Below are 19430 nucleotides of genomic sequence, written 5' to 3' on the forward strand. Positions count from 1 at the left end.
ACAAATATTGTAATTAATCAAACAGGAAACTACATCACTGCTTCCAGGGCTGGCTTTCTACCATTTCAGTGAGTTGAACTTGTTCAGATCAGCTTCCAGAGAGACAGAAAAGGGCAAGGAAGGTTTGGGGGAACATGTGCCCAGTAGCAAAAGAGAGAACAGGCCACTGAGCTGTTCGATGAGCTGAAACTGCAGCAGTAAACTTTGCTCTCAGGTATGCTTCCGAGAGCATGAGCCCCTGCACTGAAAGTACACATGCTTGTTTTCCCATTGAAATGAGGAGTTTAACTTCTGGTTTTGTACAAGTGTTTAGGTACAAACACAACTTCCAAGGAATTTAGCAACTGACTTTTCCTATGTAAACTCTTCTTCCCCTGTGGTTAAACTCCTAGGGTAATTAATCTGCTGATTTGAGTTTGGGACACAGGAGTAAACTGATTATTTGCACGTTCCGTGACATTTCTCAAATGAGTCATTTTAATTACCTTCCAGTAAAGAGAATTCTCATTTTATTTGAATTTCTAAAGTTCAAAGGCATTTTATTTTTATATCCTGAGAGATAGTTGCACAGATAGATATTGTAATATCTTTCTTGGCTAATAACAGGTATCTTGCTAATTGCTTTCAGCATCACAGAGATGCAGTAACTGGAATTTTTATCATGACTGAAGAACTAAGTTGGATCTGGCTTTACCTTTTTCTTCATTTTCTTCACTTCCAACTTTGACCTCAGATAAAGTAGCTTCTTTTAGCTGAAGTGCTTTCTGTTCAGTGAGGTGTTGCCTAAGCAGTAGCCAGAAAGTAATTGTGAAAAGAATCTGCAAACAAAAATCAAAACAAAAACAACAGACTAATTGTATATCCTACATCCTACTAATACAAACATATGTTTTCATAATTTTGCATGCCTTTGTTTTCTCTGTCCATCAGAAAATGGCAATGATGGCATCAGTGTCAAAGTGCATCTTTGTGGAAGTTAAGTCATTTAGGGAACATCCTGCATTAAAACCAACTTTATTTCATTTGCACTTTTCTTTGAGTAATAACTTACCACTCTACATTTTTTCTTAAAGGTATTTGCCTATATGGTTCTATTCTACTCCGTTCTATTCAGTTTTTAACTACCGTCTTATAACTTTAAAGATCTTCTCATTATGTATTTATTGGTATAATTCCCATTTGTTCATTTTTGTTCATTTTTCCCCTTTTTCAGGGAAGAAGCACATGCAGATGAGTGTATTGTCATTATTAGGGTTTAGCATATCCTAAATCTTTTGATTTAGGAGGTTTAGTACTTCAGGTGCTTAAACGCAATTAATTTAAAAATCAAAAATTACTTTTTACGTCTTTAAGTTACAGAAGACCCAGTCAACTGAATATGCCTTGCATTTGGAGTAGTTACAAGATTTAAGATGGCTCTTAATTCTTTGAAGAGCTTTAAGAGATGATAATTCAATAACAGCAGGATACCTTAGAAATAAATAAATCTCTTTAATGAAAAGTGTATTTCTGTGTTTTCAAAAAGCTAAATTCAAAAGCTTGCAATACTGAGAGATGGCCAAAATTCAGAAAACAGCATGATGCCTATTCATCGCACACTTGATTTTATGTTTACATTTTACAAAGTTTCCACCGATTTCAGTGGTGCAGAACAGGACTTATTTCACTACTTAGCTAGAAGAATAACATCTCCAATAGGAAGCATCTAAGAGCCAAGTACTTTGCACACAACAGAATGACAAGACCAGTAGTACAATGTAAAGAACTCTCCTGTTTTTCATCTAATGTGCAAGTACTTTGTGATGAAAAGGAGAGGTCCCAGGCTAGTGACAGCTGTTTCCACTGACACTGCGGCTAACGCTGAGCTGCAGCAGAAGATTGCCAGCCTGTGTGAATTGTCACAGCTTCACCAGATACCTCCTGGAGCTCTGGCTTTTGCAACACAAACCTTTGGTATTGTAAAACATAGATTTGTTCTGCCATGATTAGCTCCGTCTCCCTGCCACATTTACTCCTTGTTTGCTTTAGCATTTCCAGAGCCAGAGCTGGCGCTAAGAAAAGTCTTGAAGGGTTGCAGATCAAAGAAATGCTTTTAGTCACCTTTTACAGTATCCATTTTATTTCCTTTTCAGATCAGGAAACACACACATAGCATGCAGAAAATTATGCAGAAAGAATTACAGTGCATTTCTTTCTATTTTCCTTTCTTTGAAGAATACAGTATCCAATCTTTATTTAAATTCAACTGTCGTTCAAAGGACTTTAAACTATGAATAAAAGGGAGGAACAGAGTTCCTAGCAGCCTTAAGAGGGAGTGGTGGACAGGGCTGACAAGCAAAGGGCGCCTGGAGTGATGTGAACTAAAGGAAACACAAAATCAACAAAACAGGGCTTATGCAGGGTGACCTCAGGCATTTGTATGTAAGCAGGGAAATGCCCTCAAGGCACCATTACAGGGAAACCCTCCAGATCCTTTCTGGGAAATCAGCATGCCAGGTGCCTCTCTGAAGTGCCTGTACACTAATGCATGCAGCATGGGGAATCAACACGAGGAATTAGAGACCTCTGTGCAGGACTACGATCTTGTTGGGATCACAGAGACAGGGTGTGATGGCTTGCATAGCTGCAATAGAGATACAGACTCTTTAGGAAGCATGGGCCAGGAAGATGTGGAGGTGGAATTGCGATTTGTATGACAGCACAGCTGGAACACATGGGCTCTGCCTGGGGATGGATGATGAGCCAGGTAACCTGGGAGGAACACAGAGACACTGGCCGAGCATGCAGAGACACGGTTAGAAAAGCCAAGGCCTGAAGTTGAGTCTGGCGAGGCATGTCAACAGCAACAAGAGCTTCTGTAAGTACATAAGCAGAAAACGGAAGGCTAGGGAAAATGTGGGCCCACTGCTGAGTGGGGCAAGGGAGTTGAGTAGGGGAATTGGACCAGATGACCTCCAGAAGTCTCTTTCAGCCTCAACCATTCTGCGTTTCTGTGAAATTTACAGAGTGCATTATATTCAGCCTAAACCACCCCACCAGACATCTTCTATTAGTTTTACACTTGTGGCCAAATCATCATATATACACAACAGTCTCCTTTCTTGACACCAGCCAGTTTTAGATAAGATATTTCATGATACAGCTAGTAAGAAAATGTCAGAGGGGCTGACATATTAAGACAGTTAAAATTCCTTAGAGATTTACAAAGTCATTGAGAGAAACTGTGGAACTTCTCTCGCAGAGCCCCTCGAGCTTCAGCTCTCTTACTAAACTAGCCCTACCTTTATGAGAGAAATAATACAGCACTCACTAATTTTCAAACGCATTAAAGACCCAGAAATGGTTGTCCAAAGGGCACTGCCAACAAAGAAAATCACTTACAGAATCACCTTAAATGGTAATTAGGAGTCACAAGGGAAGTGATTCACTTAGTGCAAGGGGAGCAGTGCCAACTAGATGCACTCTCTGAGACTCCCCTCTTGGGTGCTCTAGGAAACAACTTCCTATTTATGCTCATTCCCTCCCCCAGAAGCAAACTTGCCAAACAAAATGAATTTTGTAATGCTTTCAAGACATCAAAGACAGAAATCTATGATGCACTGAGGTCAACAAACTCTCTTGTTTCTGACCTGAAATGGATTCCAACTCATGCTGCTTCAGGTGTAAGGATAAAGAATTAAAGCTCGGTGACAGCTATGTACTGCTGCTTGTGCCAAGTCATAAGGGAGTGAGTAGTATTGGTAATTGCAATGACACCACTGTTCCAATTGCCATCATATTCAGAGACAGACCTGACATCCCATGGGTACTAATCTAACAAATCAAATCACATCTAGTTTTGCATCCAGTTTATAAAACCAAACAAGTGAGCAATTTCCATCCACTAAGAATTTTCTACAGAATTATCATGAAAACCTACAAAGATGTCCGAAACATTTGTTTTGGTATTAGCCGAACAAGCAAGAAGCAATTTTCTGAACACTATTTTTTAATGACTTATCCTTCACTGTAGAACTGCTACTGAACATGGTTATACTGAATACTGAGGATTCACTCTTAAAGAAATGCCAAGAGATCCACATTTTTTATCACAATGTATTTTGCGGTTTCATAAATAGATCTCAGCTGTTTGTAACACCTACCTTTGATGCCAACTCCCCAGGTTCCTTTCTTTCTAAAAAACCAGATACTTGAGGAAGCTCATCATTCTTGAGCTCAATACTCCATATATACTGCAACGTTAGCAGTAAATTTCCATAGAAAACCATGAATGGTGAACTGATCATGGCGTATTTCCTTCGGTCCCGAATCATCCACAATGTGCAAGACCAGATCAGTAACACAAAAGTCAACCAGCTGTGATACGTGATACTCCATGCCTTGTGGAAGGAAGAAAGAGAGGAAAAAATGTTCACAGATACATTCAGGAACAACATTGATGCATATTGCCAGTTACACATAACTTATGCTTCTCTACTTAGCGCACATTTTAATTGTCATGAGACTCTCACCCATATTAATCAGCTACTGGGCCAGCTACAATAAACCCCTTGGAGAACACACAGAAAGTGGATGCTTAAGAAGCCCACAGCTGAGGGTGAACCCTGCTTTGTGCAGTAACTGCACCTTGGTACGGTTTGTAAGCAGACTCATTGCTTCTCATTACACCAAACTAAATGAGATGGAAAATACAGACTAACTTTTGGGCACACAAGATCTTCTTGCAAAACTAGCAGCAAAGAATTTAGAGTAGGAATAGCAAAACATATTCAATAGCTACTACATTCAAGGCCTTTGACAGACTTACAAAACTATGCTATCTCCATACTGTTCTAGCTTTTGCGGAATCAATTTAAAATGGAAAGCTATGGTATGCACACACTGCACACACCTAACCTGAAGAACATTTAGTCTACGCTAACCATGACAGATTACCTGAAATACTCACAACTACAGAATGTTTTCTATAGCTTCCAGAAATCAGTTACTGAAACCTGCTCTATTAAACACTCAGGGAAAAGGGTTGGTGCTTTAAGTGTTTTTTTATTAACACTGTGTTATCGATTTAGAACTAAATTCAGCTATATAGGTGCTGGTATAACTGTGGAGTAACTGTCAATAAAACATTTTAGATTCCTTTTCAATTTAAATAGGAAAGTATGAAACATTAAGAATATTTCAATCAGTTTAGCTCAGCCCCTGTGGAAATGATGTCTTTTAAGGGTATGTGAAAAACACCAATATGCTACTTCTCTGTCCCCATATGAGAAAATAACTTACACTGAGCTGTCTTTGGCTATGGTATAAGTGGAACTTACATCAGATCACACCATAAATAAATTAATAAAGTAATTTGGGTCATATAAAATAGGGATATATCACTAAGAAAAAAGCTAGCAGTGTCTCACTATTAAACTACAAGAAAGGTCTTCATACAGATCTTCTCCATTGGTATTGAGAGATAGGACCCTAGAAATGAATTAAAAAGGCAGGGCAGATCATAAGAAGCATGTGAGTTTAAAAAATAGGAAAAAGAGGCACTGTGTCAATATGAAAATAACTACTTGCTAATGTCTCAGAATCCATCAAGCCTGATCCAGACTCTGCACAAGGAGTCTGCCTCATTTAGTTGAGAAACTTTTCCTGTTAAAGGACAGCAAATAAAGTTTGAAACTTTATGCAAACAAGAAGCAGCCAAGCTAATTTGTTTTACCATTTTTAATGCAAAATTGGGCCAAGAAGGTTTATGGTTAATTTCATCACAGTTGAAACATTTCCAAAACAGTAAAACCAAAGCTTGCATTGGGAATATATAGAGAGATCTAATCATTATGCTGAAAGCTTGCTACAGTGCAGCTCAAGGTATTTGCATCAAGTGGGCTTAAAAGCAAGCAACAACACGAGAAAGAGAAATAAGGGTGGTAAACAAAACAATAGCAAAATCTTGCTTAGCAGAAAGCTGTATTTTCCTTGAGACTTTTCGGTGTCAATATAGGAAATCAGGCTTTACAGATCTTTTCTTCTCAGAGAGTAACTGGATGCATGCTTCACCCTGAAATAGGAACTATATTTTTTTAATTTTTTTAATTATATTTTTTAAATTTACTACATCCTTATGAAATGATTTAATTTTGTAGGCAAATTTCTGAGTGGAGCAAAAGCATGACAAGCCTGCTTATGCAGAAGGTTGGGAATCAATAGAAAACTGAGCCCCAGTGGTTTTCTGACATTCAACAGACAACAAAACCCAGGGTTCCCAGTCCTGGAAGCGTGATGCTTTACCCAGAACCCCACGTGTTGCCCTATTTACAGGTCTGTAACAGGCCTGAGAATTATGCATTAATAACATAAAATGGACCCAAAATGATGCAGACACCATATTGATATTTTCTAACCCTGATGCAAACACATACTGAAAACCAACCAGTGAAATTACTTTCAGGAAAACATTGAGAAGACACATTTATTTGTAAAATTAACAGCATTTTTGTTTTGTTTTGTTGCCAGTACTTACCATCATAGCTATCAGAGCACAAATGTAACTTTGTTTCATGATAAATTGGAACACAGAGACCAGGGCATGTAATTTAACATTTTCTTTTTCCTCCTGAGTAACTTCCTCTTCCTCCTCCTCCTCCTCCTCTTCCTTTTCTAAGTAGAAAAAGAAATTCTTATTTGCAATTCATGCTGGTCTAAAAGTAGTATATGCACTCTCTCCTGGAATGATTTCACTTGCAGTCACTCTGATGGCTATTTCTACAGCAATCAGCAAGCTCAAGATGGGAGCCAAAGAAAAATTACATCTGAGCACAGACAAGCAATGCAAAACCCACAATCACTGCGTTGGTATGCAAAGTATTTTGGATAGTATATGCCTAGAGCCCAGTTGAGAAAATTGCCATATTTTCAGCCATCATTGTAAGGCAACAGCGATTACTTATCTTCAACAGGCCAAAGAGCTTACCAAAATGAAATACATGCTAGAGGCAGTGACTGGAGATACAGAATAAGAAAAAATATGGAACCAAGTGTAATTCCCACGCAATTCACTACCTGACATGTCATCCGACGGCTCCCATTTGTACTGCGGTGTTGAGTACATGTCTGCTTTGGCCGGACCATTTTCTAATGGCAGTGCAGGGTGGATGGTGTGATAGTCAGCAGGGTTCCCATTCACTGTGACCAGCAGCACCTGCCAGGAGACCGGAGAGAGGCACTGCATTTAGGGTGGCTCTTTGGAGAATGTGACTCCTACTTCTGTGCTTCGCTACTGTTGGATTGCCAGTGTTAAAGGAGCTTAACAAGTAACTGCAGTTACTTCCTTCCAAAGAAATTGGTATGTTATAGTCATGTGGCATGCAAAAGTAGCGCATAACAGCTTCCAAAATTAATTGTTGTTAGCTTTTTATGCAATATCAATAGAATTACAAATTTGTTTCAGTGAAGTTCTTCAGTAAACAGTAAAATGCTGCTGCAACTTTGAACTTCTGTAAATATTTCCTTCAAAAGATTTCACGATTTTTTTCAAATTCCCAGAATGCCACATTGCATTAGGTAACACTGTAATTTACACACAAGCAGTCTGAAAAGGAATAGAAGTGTGGATACACAAGCAAAAGCAATTAAGTTACTGCTGTCAGCTGAGCCATGGTAAATGACTATTTGCATGCTCTTGGCCTGTCCTACCTATGAAATTCAATGTAAAGAAAAATCAGTGTAAAGGTGGACTAAGTTAACACATCCACAGCTGGGGAAGGCTAAGGTTGAAGGCATGGCTCAGTGCACACACAGTAACTCAGTGAGCCCACCTTCAGACATCCTGCTGCTCTCAGGTTAAATTGGCTTTTTACAGCCAAGCTAGGAGAGTAACATTGTATCTCCTGCATTTAAGTTAAAGCTGTAACCAAAAATTCATCCTCCTCCTTAGGCAACTAATATGTCAAAATTTTCAGACTTCAGTTCACATCTAATTATTTCCAGTAGTTACAAAAATAATGGTTATAAATTACTTTCCATTTTAAATTATTGCTGGTGAGATCTACATTTGCTGCCGCTAATAAAACCAGTTGTGGTAATTATTGTTATTGATGCCACATTTATGCCACTTGGTAGTACTAATTCAACATTTTTTCATTGTTTTATTCTTGTGACTTATATTTCAGCCCTTGTGCTTGTTTGAATTAGGGCTCCAGCAACCACAATCATAAATATCTCTGGTATTGGCAGAAATTCATATGCAATGGGTTTCTGATGGTAGTACATGCTGAGGAATGACTTCTGCTTAGGCTGTGAGATAGGAGTGTATTTTGCCTGTTGCTATGCACAGGCATGTGTGGACAGTTTCAGAATAGTATCTGGGTTATGTTCAGTTATATTCAGCAGCTATACTAAGCACAGGCTGTGGAGCACATGTAGATTTGGCTATAGCTGCTCCCAAAGTTCATCTGCATCTCCGTTCTTCTGTGGATGCTGAACTCTTTCTGCTTTCAGAGTCTGCTAGAGTCTTTAGCAATCAAGATAAATGGATCATTTCTGTCTGTTCAAACAAAGACTTGGATTTTCTGTAATCGGTAAATTGAACTCATATGTGTTGTCAGTCATGCTTTAAGGATGTCAGCATTTCAACATGAATGAAAGAAAAAAATACAGCAAAGAAGCTAAATCAAGTTTAAAGATGTCTTGCATTAGAAAGCATATTTTGATATCTTATTTAAACCCAATGAAATAGCAAAGATCATTTGCCAGTTGGTACTACTACGAGCAGTTTAATTTCAAATGATCAATTTTAGGGTTAATCAGTGGTTTCTCAGTGCAATTATTAAGGAAGCAAAAGACAATTATATTTAGGATAATCAAGGTTATAGGGTAAATGGCAGGCTAACAAAAATAAAGAAGTTTTAAAAAGGTCATCTGAGGTTTAATCTGTGTATATCAGTGTAATCCGTATTTATACACATTAAGAAGAATTACAAAATTACAAAAACTAGTAGTATACTAACATCAGATGGCTTGTATTCATCTTGGGTCATTGACAGAAGCTGCAAAAAGCAATGCAAGGACAAATTATTAAAGAAGCATGGCTCAAGCATTAATAAGTCTAACTTTTTGAATACATGCATGCATATTTGCTGACTTTTGCATATTTGCACTAAGAAATTCAGAAAGAATTCTTAAAAAGCCAGCAGAATTGTATACTATGCTCCATAAAATGATACGTAGTGTGCCATAGCATTGACATAACTTTACTGTATGTTCCTGTGAATTCTAAACCAAAACTGAGAATGTTGCATTGAAATTTTAGATACTAGGTCAAAGAATTAATCAGTATGGCATTATACTGATTAACTGCTTTCTAATGTCTTTCTAATGATCCAGTGCTTCAACCCTAAGTTTTTTAATGATCATTAGAATTACTGTAATTATAAAAATATCTCCAATGAAATGTTTATAGCAATATAAAATGTGATACTTCATTCATTTGCCAGCTCATTTACCATTACTATTATTATGGCAGAATTCTTGGGGCTTGAGTATATGTGGCTCAACAGAGTGTTTGTATATCCCAAATCTGACTGCAACTTGTCAAATGAAATTTTGCACTGCAGCTGGTGAGGACAGATGGCAGTGCCCCCTTACCAGTGACAGTGCTATTTAGTAGTTACAAGGCAGACCAGATCTCTACATCAGGATTTAGCTCCCTGACAGACTTTCTAGCTTTTTTTCACAAAGATAATGGCCTCATACCAAAAGCCTGGCCCTAAACTTCTTAAATGCAGAAGCCAAAAACATAGATCACGCTCTTCCTTTATTTCCTTACACTGGCTCTTGGTTTTTTTTTACTGATTTTTATAAAATATATTCCTACTCTGCCACACAGTCTTGATATTGTATCTGATTTGTATAATCACACATGAAGATTTTCTTACTTGCAACCTATATAATGCTGCTTCCCTTAATTTCAAAGTAACTGTGATAAAATTAACTGACTGATTGAAATACAGTTAATGCAGAGACCCTTCCCCCTCCAGCCTTACTTTTCTCTCATCAGTTGTATAGTGGCTTGCATACCACAGACTGCGTCTTCTCTCCGCTGTCATTGGAACTGGGCTGCAGGCTATTTCTTTGTCATCTTCCCTGCTAACAGACTTCTCTTCATCAGGCATCTGCTAAACAATACAAATGACAAGACTAGTTATAGCTCTCTAAATAACTATCTTACCAGAGGAATTTAAATTTTCCCCTAATTGACACTCCTTCTCCAAAGCATGTCTTTGAAACATCTTTTAGTGTCTAATGCACTTGGTCTATGATAAATGACTTACTGAGATGACATTTTCAGAAATGATGACAGAGCTTTTCTATAACTGCTAGTCTATCAATGCCAAGATGTTCCCTGATAGTTACAAGATACCAGAATTACACAGATCTCCGCATACTACCTTACCTTACTATGTAGTCATACCATAAGCTAGTATACAGTTGTTTAATTTTCAAGGCAGTGTATTGAAAGAAAATTCACTCTTCTCATCTGCCTACATATGTGAAAAGCCAATTCTGCTTCACTGAACAACTGAAGAACTGAAAAGATCAAAACCTTTTGAGCATATATATCTACCATTAAAGGCTAACCTAACTCACCAATCCATGCCTCAATCATTAAAGGCTAACCTAACTCACCAATCCATGCCTCAATATGTAACACAGTAGTCAGTGCTGGCCATCCATCTAGGCTCATCTAGCCTTGCTTCTGAGTCAAGCCATAAAAATACCTGTGTGTGCTCATGCTCACATGTCAGACGAAATTATGGGAAAAAGCCAATACGGATTTACCAAGGGTAACCCGATTGCTTTTTATGCTGAAACAACTGGCTGAGTGGATGAAGGGAGAGCTGTGGATGTCAGCTACCTTGATTTTAGCATCTTTGACACACTGTCCCACATCTTTGCTGACAAGCTGGTAAGATATGGACTTGGCAGACAGACCACAAGATGGGTAGAGAACTAGCTAAACTGTCTTGCTCAAAGCAGTGTAATGGCTCAAAGTCAAAATGGTAGTCAGTCATGAGTGGAGTTCCTCAGGGACTGGCACTATGTCTTGTACTATTCAGTATCTTCAAAACTATCGGGATGGTATTGCATCCACACGAAGTTTGTGAGTGACACTGAACTGGGAGGTGAGGTAGATGGGCCAGAAGGAAGAGCCACCATACAGAGATAGGCTAGAGATGGGTCAACAAAAAATGCACAAGGTTTAACAAAGATAAAGTTCTGCATCTGGTATAAACCCACATAACAGTAAAGGCTGTGGACAGACTGTGTGGGAAGCAGCTCTGTGGAATAGGCTCAGGGTGTCCTGGTGCACAGCAAGCTAACATGAGCCAGCAGTGAACTCCAGCAGCAATGAAGGCAAACAAGTCCTGGACTGCATCAGCAAGAGTACTGCCAGCAGATCAAGGGATGTGATTATCCCACTGTACCTGGCAAATGTCAGGCTGTACCTGTAATTCAGTTCTGGCAGCCCCCAGTTCAAGAGAGACATAGAAAATCTGGAGAGGGCCCAGCAGAAAGTTGCCAAGACGATTAGAGGGTTGGAGAAGCCAAAGGATGCAGGAATTAGGGTTTTTTTCAGCCTTCCAATACCTAAATTGTCGTTTCAGAGAAGACAGAGCTACTCTTCTCACAGGGAGGCATAGTTATAGGCCAAGAGGCTAAGAGCATAATTTGCTTCAGAGAAATGCCTTCTGGATAAAAAAAAATAATACTTATATCTCAAAACTAGTAGGAATGGTGAGGATAGAAAGGTAGACTTACCTTTGCTTCAAAGTATTGCTTTAAGAAAACCTGTTTTCCTATACTAAAAAGTGCTGTAGTACTAAACATACATACATGTGATTCTAGTAAGAAATGAAAAAAGGTTCTACATTGCCGTTGAACTTACCAAAGCTCAACAAACTTTGAAGTACCAAATTCAAAGAATTACCAAAATTACTTCCTCTCATCACAATCTCAACTGGTATCAGCTGTGTGCAGCCAAATCCTCATTCGTACAGCTGTAAGGTCTTGCTTCATAAAACCACCCCTATTCAGCAAAGTACCTAAGTGCTTGTGGAACCTGGAGCAAGGTCTTACTGACTTCAGTAGGACTTATGTAGAGTTTCAGGAACTTTGTTGAGCTCCAGCCAAAATATAGATTACACACCTGCTTTACTAGCATCATTCTGAACTTACCCTGCTATTAACTATAAAACAACTGGTCAAGTCAACTAATTGTCATATTTTATTTCAACCTGAATGGTCTGTTTGTAAGGACTTGAAATTTTTCTCTTACCTATTTTGTCCTCCTTACTTCGCAGATACTTGTATTTCTGCTTCAAATGAAGTCTTACTAAGTTGACTTTTGGTTTGCAACAGAAATATCCATCTGACCTTGTACTTGCTGTTTTACTTAAACTATCTACTGCAAACAAAGAGATACCTCGTGGTGTAAAAGCTAGTTTTTGTCTAACCTTGAGGTATTTCAAAGGCAGGGTCTTGAACTGGGCTTTTAATGGGAACTAGCTGGTGGTAAGTGTTCTCATTGTTTATGCAAAATCAGCTGATGCAATAGAATAAGAATAAATCAAGATGCTGGGCAGAGGTCTGCAAAGCTACCCATGGGAACAGGACATCCAAAGCTGGTTTTGAAACTCTCTCCATTCCAATCCTAACAGTAAGGTCCTATTTTTTATAGCTTGACTTAGATAAACGGTGGTTATTAATTTAGTTTTACTTCTCAGAGGCAATGGTAGCACATTTCACATATGATTGTGTATTTATATTTGACTGTAAAAGGGCATTCCTAGCCAAATTGTAAGATGAAATAAGCTGATCCTGTGCTTAAAATACTTGTCACTGCCATTTGAAACGTTAATATAAATGTGGACTATAAAGAACTGTTTATCAACAGCATTTAGTTTGGCACCAGGGTGACCAAAACAATACCCAGAGACCTAAGATGTAGACAATTATTTTAGCAACATATTTTTAGCCTAAGAGGCTATAGGGAAGGGTAGGAAATCTTGTCTTCTCTTTCTCAGAAGAGCAAGAAAAGTTAGAAAACAAAGTGCTAGTCATATGATGACAACTTGTGAGAGTCCTTTGACTTGTCTAATTCTTCCAGTTCTTCCACTACCTGAGCAGCTCTCAAATGCCTCTTAACTCAAACAATTCTAAAAATTCTTGAAGAGGACTCTACATTAAATTGGTGTAACTCTGTTGACTTCTGTACTATTCCTTACCACTCACTGGATGGAATGAATGGGCCCTATTCATGTACTCAGTACTAGCAGTTACAACTATGAGCTGAAATCTCCAGAGGCAGATTGCCTCTTCTTATTTGCAGAGGTAGAATTTCACAAGACTTAATGTTAGAACAAAGCAGGATCCAAAATAGCGGGGATAAAAAAAGCAAAACTTCCACTGACCGCCAAGGGCGTTTTGCATGAGTAAGACCCATACAGAATCACACACAGAGACGGTACACTGAAATCTCATATGTGCCGTACTTTGACAGACTGTGGCGCACACTCAGAAAACTTCACCCTGAAACTCAAGATTTGAAGTGGGCATTGTTCTTGTAAAAGTGTTCATCAGCTGCAGTATTCAGAGACAGTCTCAAAAGTGTCTGTCTCAGAGACAACTCCTGCTGCAATCCAGCAGGAATTTTGCCCACAGGAGGACCCTAAGATGCAATTCACACAAGAAGGAAAAAGCACCAGGTCTACATGTCTTAGTCTTTTTTTAGAATCTGCTACGCCAGTATTACATTTATTTTATGTACATGTTTTTAGACTGAATATTTCCTTATGCATGATCTATCACACACATTTTGTTCAAAACAGGTTTTGTTCAAGAGATTCTTTTGAATAAAATTTCTAAGATGAGCCACTTTTTACTGTACATAACAGCAGTATGCAGAGAACAACTGCTTTATGCTAAAAAGCACATAGCGTATTGTCTTTGCCATCCATCCAACTGTAGGTAGGTTAGGGGTGAGATCCTAAATACAGTATAACTTCGAAATCACTGGCGATTGCAAAGGCAGGTTATATACTTAGTTCCATAATGAATCAAATGCACCACAAATTCACAAGTCAAAAAACATTTCAGTGAAACCTAGAATACAATTATTTCCGGATTTAAATAATTAGAATGGAGTCTACCAGGAGAAGGCTGGTAAGAGAAGGATTAATTCCTGATCTATAGCACCATTAAAGGAAAACCAAAATGCATATACACAAAAAAAAGCCATAAGGAGAAAGTGTGTTAAATACAGTAAATTTTGCAAATCTCAGCATCTCTTTCTAATGACAAATACTTGCATCACTACATCCTGTGCGTCAAAAATAGGCATTAATGCATGGGTCTCATTTTCTTTACAATGTTCTCTTTCAAGTGTCCACTTATCTTTGGAGGGCAGCATCATTCCCCCGGTAACTGAAGTTCCCATGGGAGTGCCAGGACTTTGTATTGCCTCTCATGTAGCCATGGGTTTGAGAGACATCAACTTTTCTTAAATTAATCTCTTTTAATACTTACTCGCTTTAGCTCAATTGCTTAGAATGCATCTCTAATTTGACCTGTTTCCAGTTCTCAGAGACTGATTTTAGTGTCTTATGGGAATATCCATCTCAGACAACACAAATAGTCTAAAAGAAAGACATGCAGGCAAGCCCACTATAGTTGCTCTCTAGTCCCTGGAGGAACTTGCAGGATTCACTCTATCCTGAGATATAGACAGCCCCACTTCTCTCCACTGAAAAAGCACAGCGACTAACTTAGACCTAGCACCAAACTTTAAGATGGTGAAAGCTGGATGAAAACAACCCGGGTACTGGAAATGAATTCCCAGAGATGCTGAGATCAGACAGCTCCCACTAACTGCATTTCACATGTGGTTACTCCTCTGTGAGCAGTTCTCGTTATTTTACTACACAGTTTGTGAGATGTGAAGTTTTAGTTACAGCCCCAATGCTAAAATCATATTATTATCTGGAAATCTCAGTTTTCACTTAAGGAAAGAAAAAAAGCAAGTTTCCAGCTGCTGCAGCTGCAGAAAAAAATAATCGGAAAAAAACCCTAAAAGAACCCAATGCCAGAGGGCACTGGACCACAATCTTGTGACTTTAGAAAAGCCAGTCTTAAGATTTCTGGAAACTTAAGACATGATTTTTTAGTAACTCAAGCTGACAGTTCTGGCATCATTCACCTTTTATTATGAAGCCCAATATACATAAACCCCAAATACCAGACATCCCAATTCAGAGGTGATGTGTTTTGTTTGCCTTTTTAAATGTTAAATTGCTACATTATCCATTATATGAAGAAACACCCTTAAAATAAGAAAACCTTCAACATTTTTACTTGCGACCACAAACTCCACTAATTCACAGCTCAGTCATGAGTATTTTCATTGTGGTTTACAGCACTGCTAAATGTGAACTCTAAAACTCACATCAAGCCTCAGAGGATCAGGAGATTAAAATAAATAATGTTTAGGATCATCCTTTTTATACTTCCACTTTCTAAGCTTTTAAGATACCTTTGGGTTCTTACATTCCCTTTTTCCTCTGAAACCAGAAGTAAAAATTTACTTTTTGTCTCCTTTTTCTCTTGGTCTTAAATGAAAGCTGGGATTTTTCACTCAGGCACACAGATTTGGGATGAAAGGTTTTAAGAGATTTTTTCTCTGTCTGTGATAAAATTGCAAATCTCTGTCTTGTCTTACAGTATCCTGTGTCAGCCAGTATCCTACTTCAGTTCTGCTAGACAAGCCCTGTGTGTTTGCCTTCCATTTGATAGCACCTGCACTACTTCATATTGATACTGGCTTTCCAGATCAGAGTAAGCACTAATGCTCTGCTATTGCATTCCTTACATAAATAGTCCCGCTGATTTTCAGAATATCCGTGTAACCCCTGCAAGATCAGAGTCTTGAAGGCACATATCAAAACCACCAAATTCAAGGTACCAGCTTGCACTTGCTGTCTCTTTCCCTTAACTTTCCTGAATGTTTGCACCTCTGTTAGCAAGTATCTGCATAGGCCAGTCTCACAGTCATTAGTGCAAAAAAAGAGAAGGAAGTTACCCTTACAATGGGCTCTTGTAGCCAGAGACGAATAAGAGTTGCGAGGGTGTAGTACATCACCAGTAGTAAGATTGGATTAGCATGGTGATACCAATGTAACTCTTGATTTTTGATGATCATCCAAGTACTTGAGCAGTTTGTCTGAGTAAGAGAAGTGACACCGAACAACCTGTGGATATAAAAAAACCACCAGCCAAGTTAGAGAATAAACACCAAATCTTACAATGTTTAACAACATTTTTTTGGGTAATTTTTGCTCTGTTCAAAAAGAGCATTTGCCATCTTATCTAAAATGCAGTGAATATTTTCATTCCACATGTTTAGTGAAAAGGAATGGCTTTTACACTTGGTTTTCAACATAAAAAATGGGAGTCTAATATTATTACATCTACCATGTCCAATATGAGAACTTCAAATGACCTGCACTCGGTAGGCGCAGAGCTACAGAAAAAGGGGAGAGAAAATCTGTCTGCAAGGCCATTTGGCAAATCCCAGCAACATGACATTTCAGAGTGATTTAGTAAACTGCCATACAACACTGTTCCACTCACTCTGCTAGGACAGAGCTGCGAAGTACATCTCCTTGGCACATTGAACAGCTTACTGTTGTTTTTTAAAAAAACCTAATACTATTAATAAATTGCTATCTAATTATGCAAATACATATACAGAGCTCTGCTGAATTCATTGCTGTTGTGAACAGAAAAGGAAAACATTCAGAGGCAATTGTTCTGGATAATCAATAAATTGAGGAAAAAAAAAGAAGAAAAATTAATTCCATAATTAGTATTAATGTAGTTGCAGTATTAATATCAATGACATGAGATACTTGCCTATTTCTGGAAAAAATGGGATCTCACAATATTTCTATTGAGTAAGAAACTTGTGTTGGAAAAAACACTTAAGAATAAAAAAAAAAAAAACCCTAACATTTTAAATTTAAGACAAGATGTTAGATGCTTTCTAGATGTGTTAGATGCTGACACAAAACTAGAAGGAAATCATACTTAATCTGGTTCTTTCACTGTGAAATATTTTGCAGAGTTCCAAAGCTAGGGCATAGAGTTACCAGTAGCATATGTCAGTATTCAGTATAAACAGTTTTGTTCTGTTGACAAAGCTTTTCCTTCCACAATGTGTATGAGAGTTTTCAATTTTTACAATAGATTTGATTCTAAGAGACGTTTAAGGAGAACTAGTTCTTGATAGAACAAAAAATCCCAAACTATTGTTACCCTGAAAGAGTAAAACAAATACATTAAAAAAAAAAAAAAAAAAGTTTTTCTGCTGGGGGATTTAATCATAGTGAATGTCTAAAAGATTACTTCTTCCTCTACCTAGTAAGATCCAACATGAAAGGGTGAATGAATACGAAGAGTAAGTATGATATTCAACAGAGATGTGCTGCCTGAAATCTGCCCTTTGGATGCTGTAAAGTGAAAAGAATATAAAAAAGGAGCGGTTATATCTGTTCGTTCCCCGGGGCTTCATGGCATGGGTATAATACCATTAACTGCCAGAACTAAAGCTCTATAGCATTTTATTAAACAATTTATCAGCACTCACTTCTCATTCTGATTGTCAACACGAGCCAAAGGCTATAAACTTTAAGACTTCTCAGAGCTTTTGGGTGGATCCACGGTTGGAAAAGAAAAAAAAAAAAAAAAAGATCCTGCATACAAAATAAATTGTTGTAACTTAAAGGAGCTGACAGACCTGTGTTTGGAGTTGACCCAGATTCAAACTTTTGTAGCATCCAAGCTCATTCAGGGCTGGTGTTACGGTTTGGCTCCATCTGACTGAAATTCACGCTGGATTGTATTCTGTTCATATTTCTATCAGCATAGGGGAACATCTTGTTTTGTTTGCTTTCCTCTCTGCCAACCGACTTGTAATTTTTACCCGTCAATGATCAGGGCTGTTGAGCTTCTATTAGTTTCATCTTCTACCTCTGTTTCACAACACACTTCATCTGTGGTTCATTTTAAGCTTTTCTACGTAAGCACAGTACAAATCACCCTATTTCTGTTTCATAAACATATCAGAATCAGAGTGAAATCCAATTCCTACTGAAGTAAGAAGTCTTTCCATTGACAGTGAGTGATGAGTATTTCCTACAGAAATAAGGGAAAGTTCCTGAAGGTTCTTGGACCCTTCTGCCAAGCAGACATGATCTTCATATCACATATTCCATTCCTATAGTATGTCTTATAATATAGTATAACTATAATGTCTCAAAAACTTGTGTTTTACTTTCATCTCCACTGAAAAAAACATTCCGCATAATCCTACCAGTTAGGAAATTTTATTACGTTTCAGTTAAATTCTCATCCTCTTAGTTTCATTTGCTTGCTTCACATTATACATTATACTACTGGACTTAATTCAGCTCCCTTCTGGTCCTGCATTCACCAAATATACATAAGTTACAATGCGTCTCTTCCCTCCTAGTTGCCACCTGACCAGCAATGTATTTATTTAACCCATTTCACTTTGTCTCATAAATCATGAATCTAGAGGAACTGCTCCTCATTTCTGAATTCTACTTGGTTTTTGAGACTTGTTAGTCACAAAGGTACTCAACACAACATTCCCCGTCGATCAAATTCAAAATACACTGACGTCTTGGGAATGCTTATTCTGTCTGTTCTGGCCTCCAATAAGGCTACAAGTTGCTACTCATTCCGTATTTATGCTTCATCATTATCTTCAATGAGAACTGCTGGTGCGGAACATTTTTCAGAGACATAGAGTCATCTTCTCTTATTCAAAGTCTTTAAATACACAGGAATGACTGCCATAAAAAGTATAAGCATTTATGGTAAGCAACATATATTAGGGCATTATTCAGTTCTGCATGTTTCATTCCACAGAGGTCTTTACATTCAGTATTGATCATGATCAGCTATGTTTGTGCCCAACTCCAATCTTGGTGTGACTTCGTCTTAGCCAACATACATGTACACCATCAGTAAAGTCAGAATGAGTCCTAAGTGGGGGAAACCAGGTGCCAAACAAGACAAGTATAGGCAAGCCTGGATACAGGAGATAAATAAAAGAAATACTGAGACACCATTTACTAATGGAAATACTTTGCTTTTCAAAACACTTCATGTAACGTCAAAACCAACTGGATGTTTGCAAGACGTAATAGATTAACCTTTCTTTTCTTGCAAAGAAGCAAAATTTGTGTGTTTTAAAGTCCTTATCAGTATTCTGAAAAATGCATTTCATTAACAAAAAAAAAAGTACAGCAGAAATAATTTGGAAAATTTTAGAAATTATAAAGGGCTAAGAGGAACTT

The 19430-nt window shown here is 37.9% G+C and overlaps 1 protein-coding gene across 17 annotated transcripts in view; it reads right to left on the bottom strand.

The window, feature by feature from the left end:
• Positions 1-19430, bottom strand: part of PIEZO2 (piezo type mechanosensitive ion channel component 2) — a 313966-nt gene that overhangs the window by 88318 nt on the left and 206218 nt on the right. For 8 of the 17 annotated variants that reach the window (XM_030012399.2, XM_030012392.2, XM_030012394.2 and 5 more), the window contains exons 8-14: positions 16127-16295; positions 10035-10166; positions 9000-9038; positions 7054-7192; positions 6515-6651; positions 4143-4379; positions 695-818 (exon numbers count right to left, since the gene is read on the bottom strand). In XM_030012399.2, the coding sequence (XP_029868259.1) occupies positions 695-818; positions 4143-4379; positions 6515-6651; positions 7054-7192; positions 9000-9038; positions 10035-10166; positions 16127-16295 (977 nt within the window). Of the gene's footprint in view, positions 1-694; positions 819-4142; positions 4380-6514; positions 6652-7053; positions 7193-8999; positions 9039-10034; positions 10167-16126; positions 16296-19430 lie in introns of those variants that run through there. The other 9 variants (XM_030012402.2, XM_030012396.2, XM_041123145.1 and 6 more) reach the window with 6 other exon arrangements.

This window comes from Aquila chrysaetos, chromosome 4, assembly GCF_900496995.4.
Source record: "Aquila chrysaetos chrysaetos chromosome 4, bAquChr1.4, whole genome shotgun sequence".
In the NCBI taxonomy this organism is placed as follows: domain Eukaryota; kingdom Metazoa; phylum Chordata; class Aves; order Accipitriformes; family Accipitridae; genus Aquila; species Aquila chrysaetos.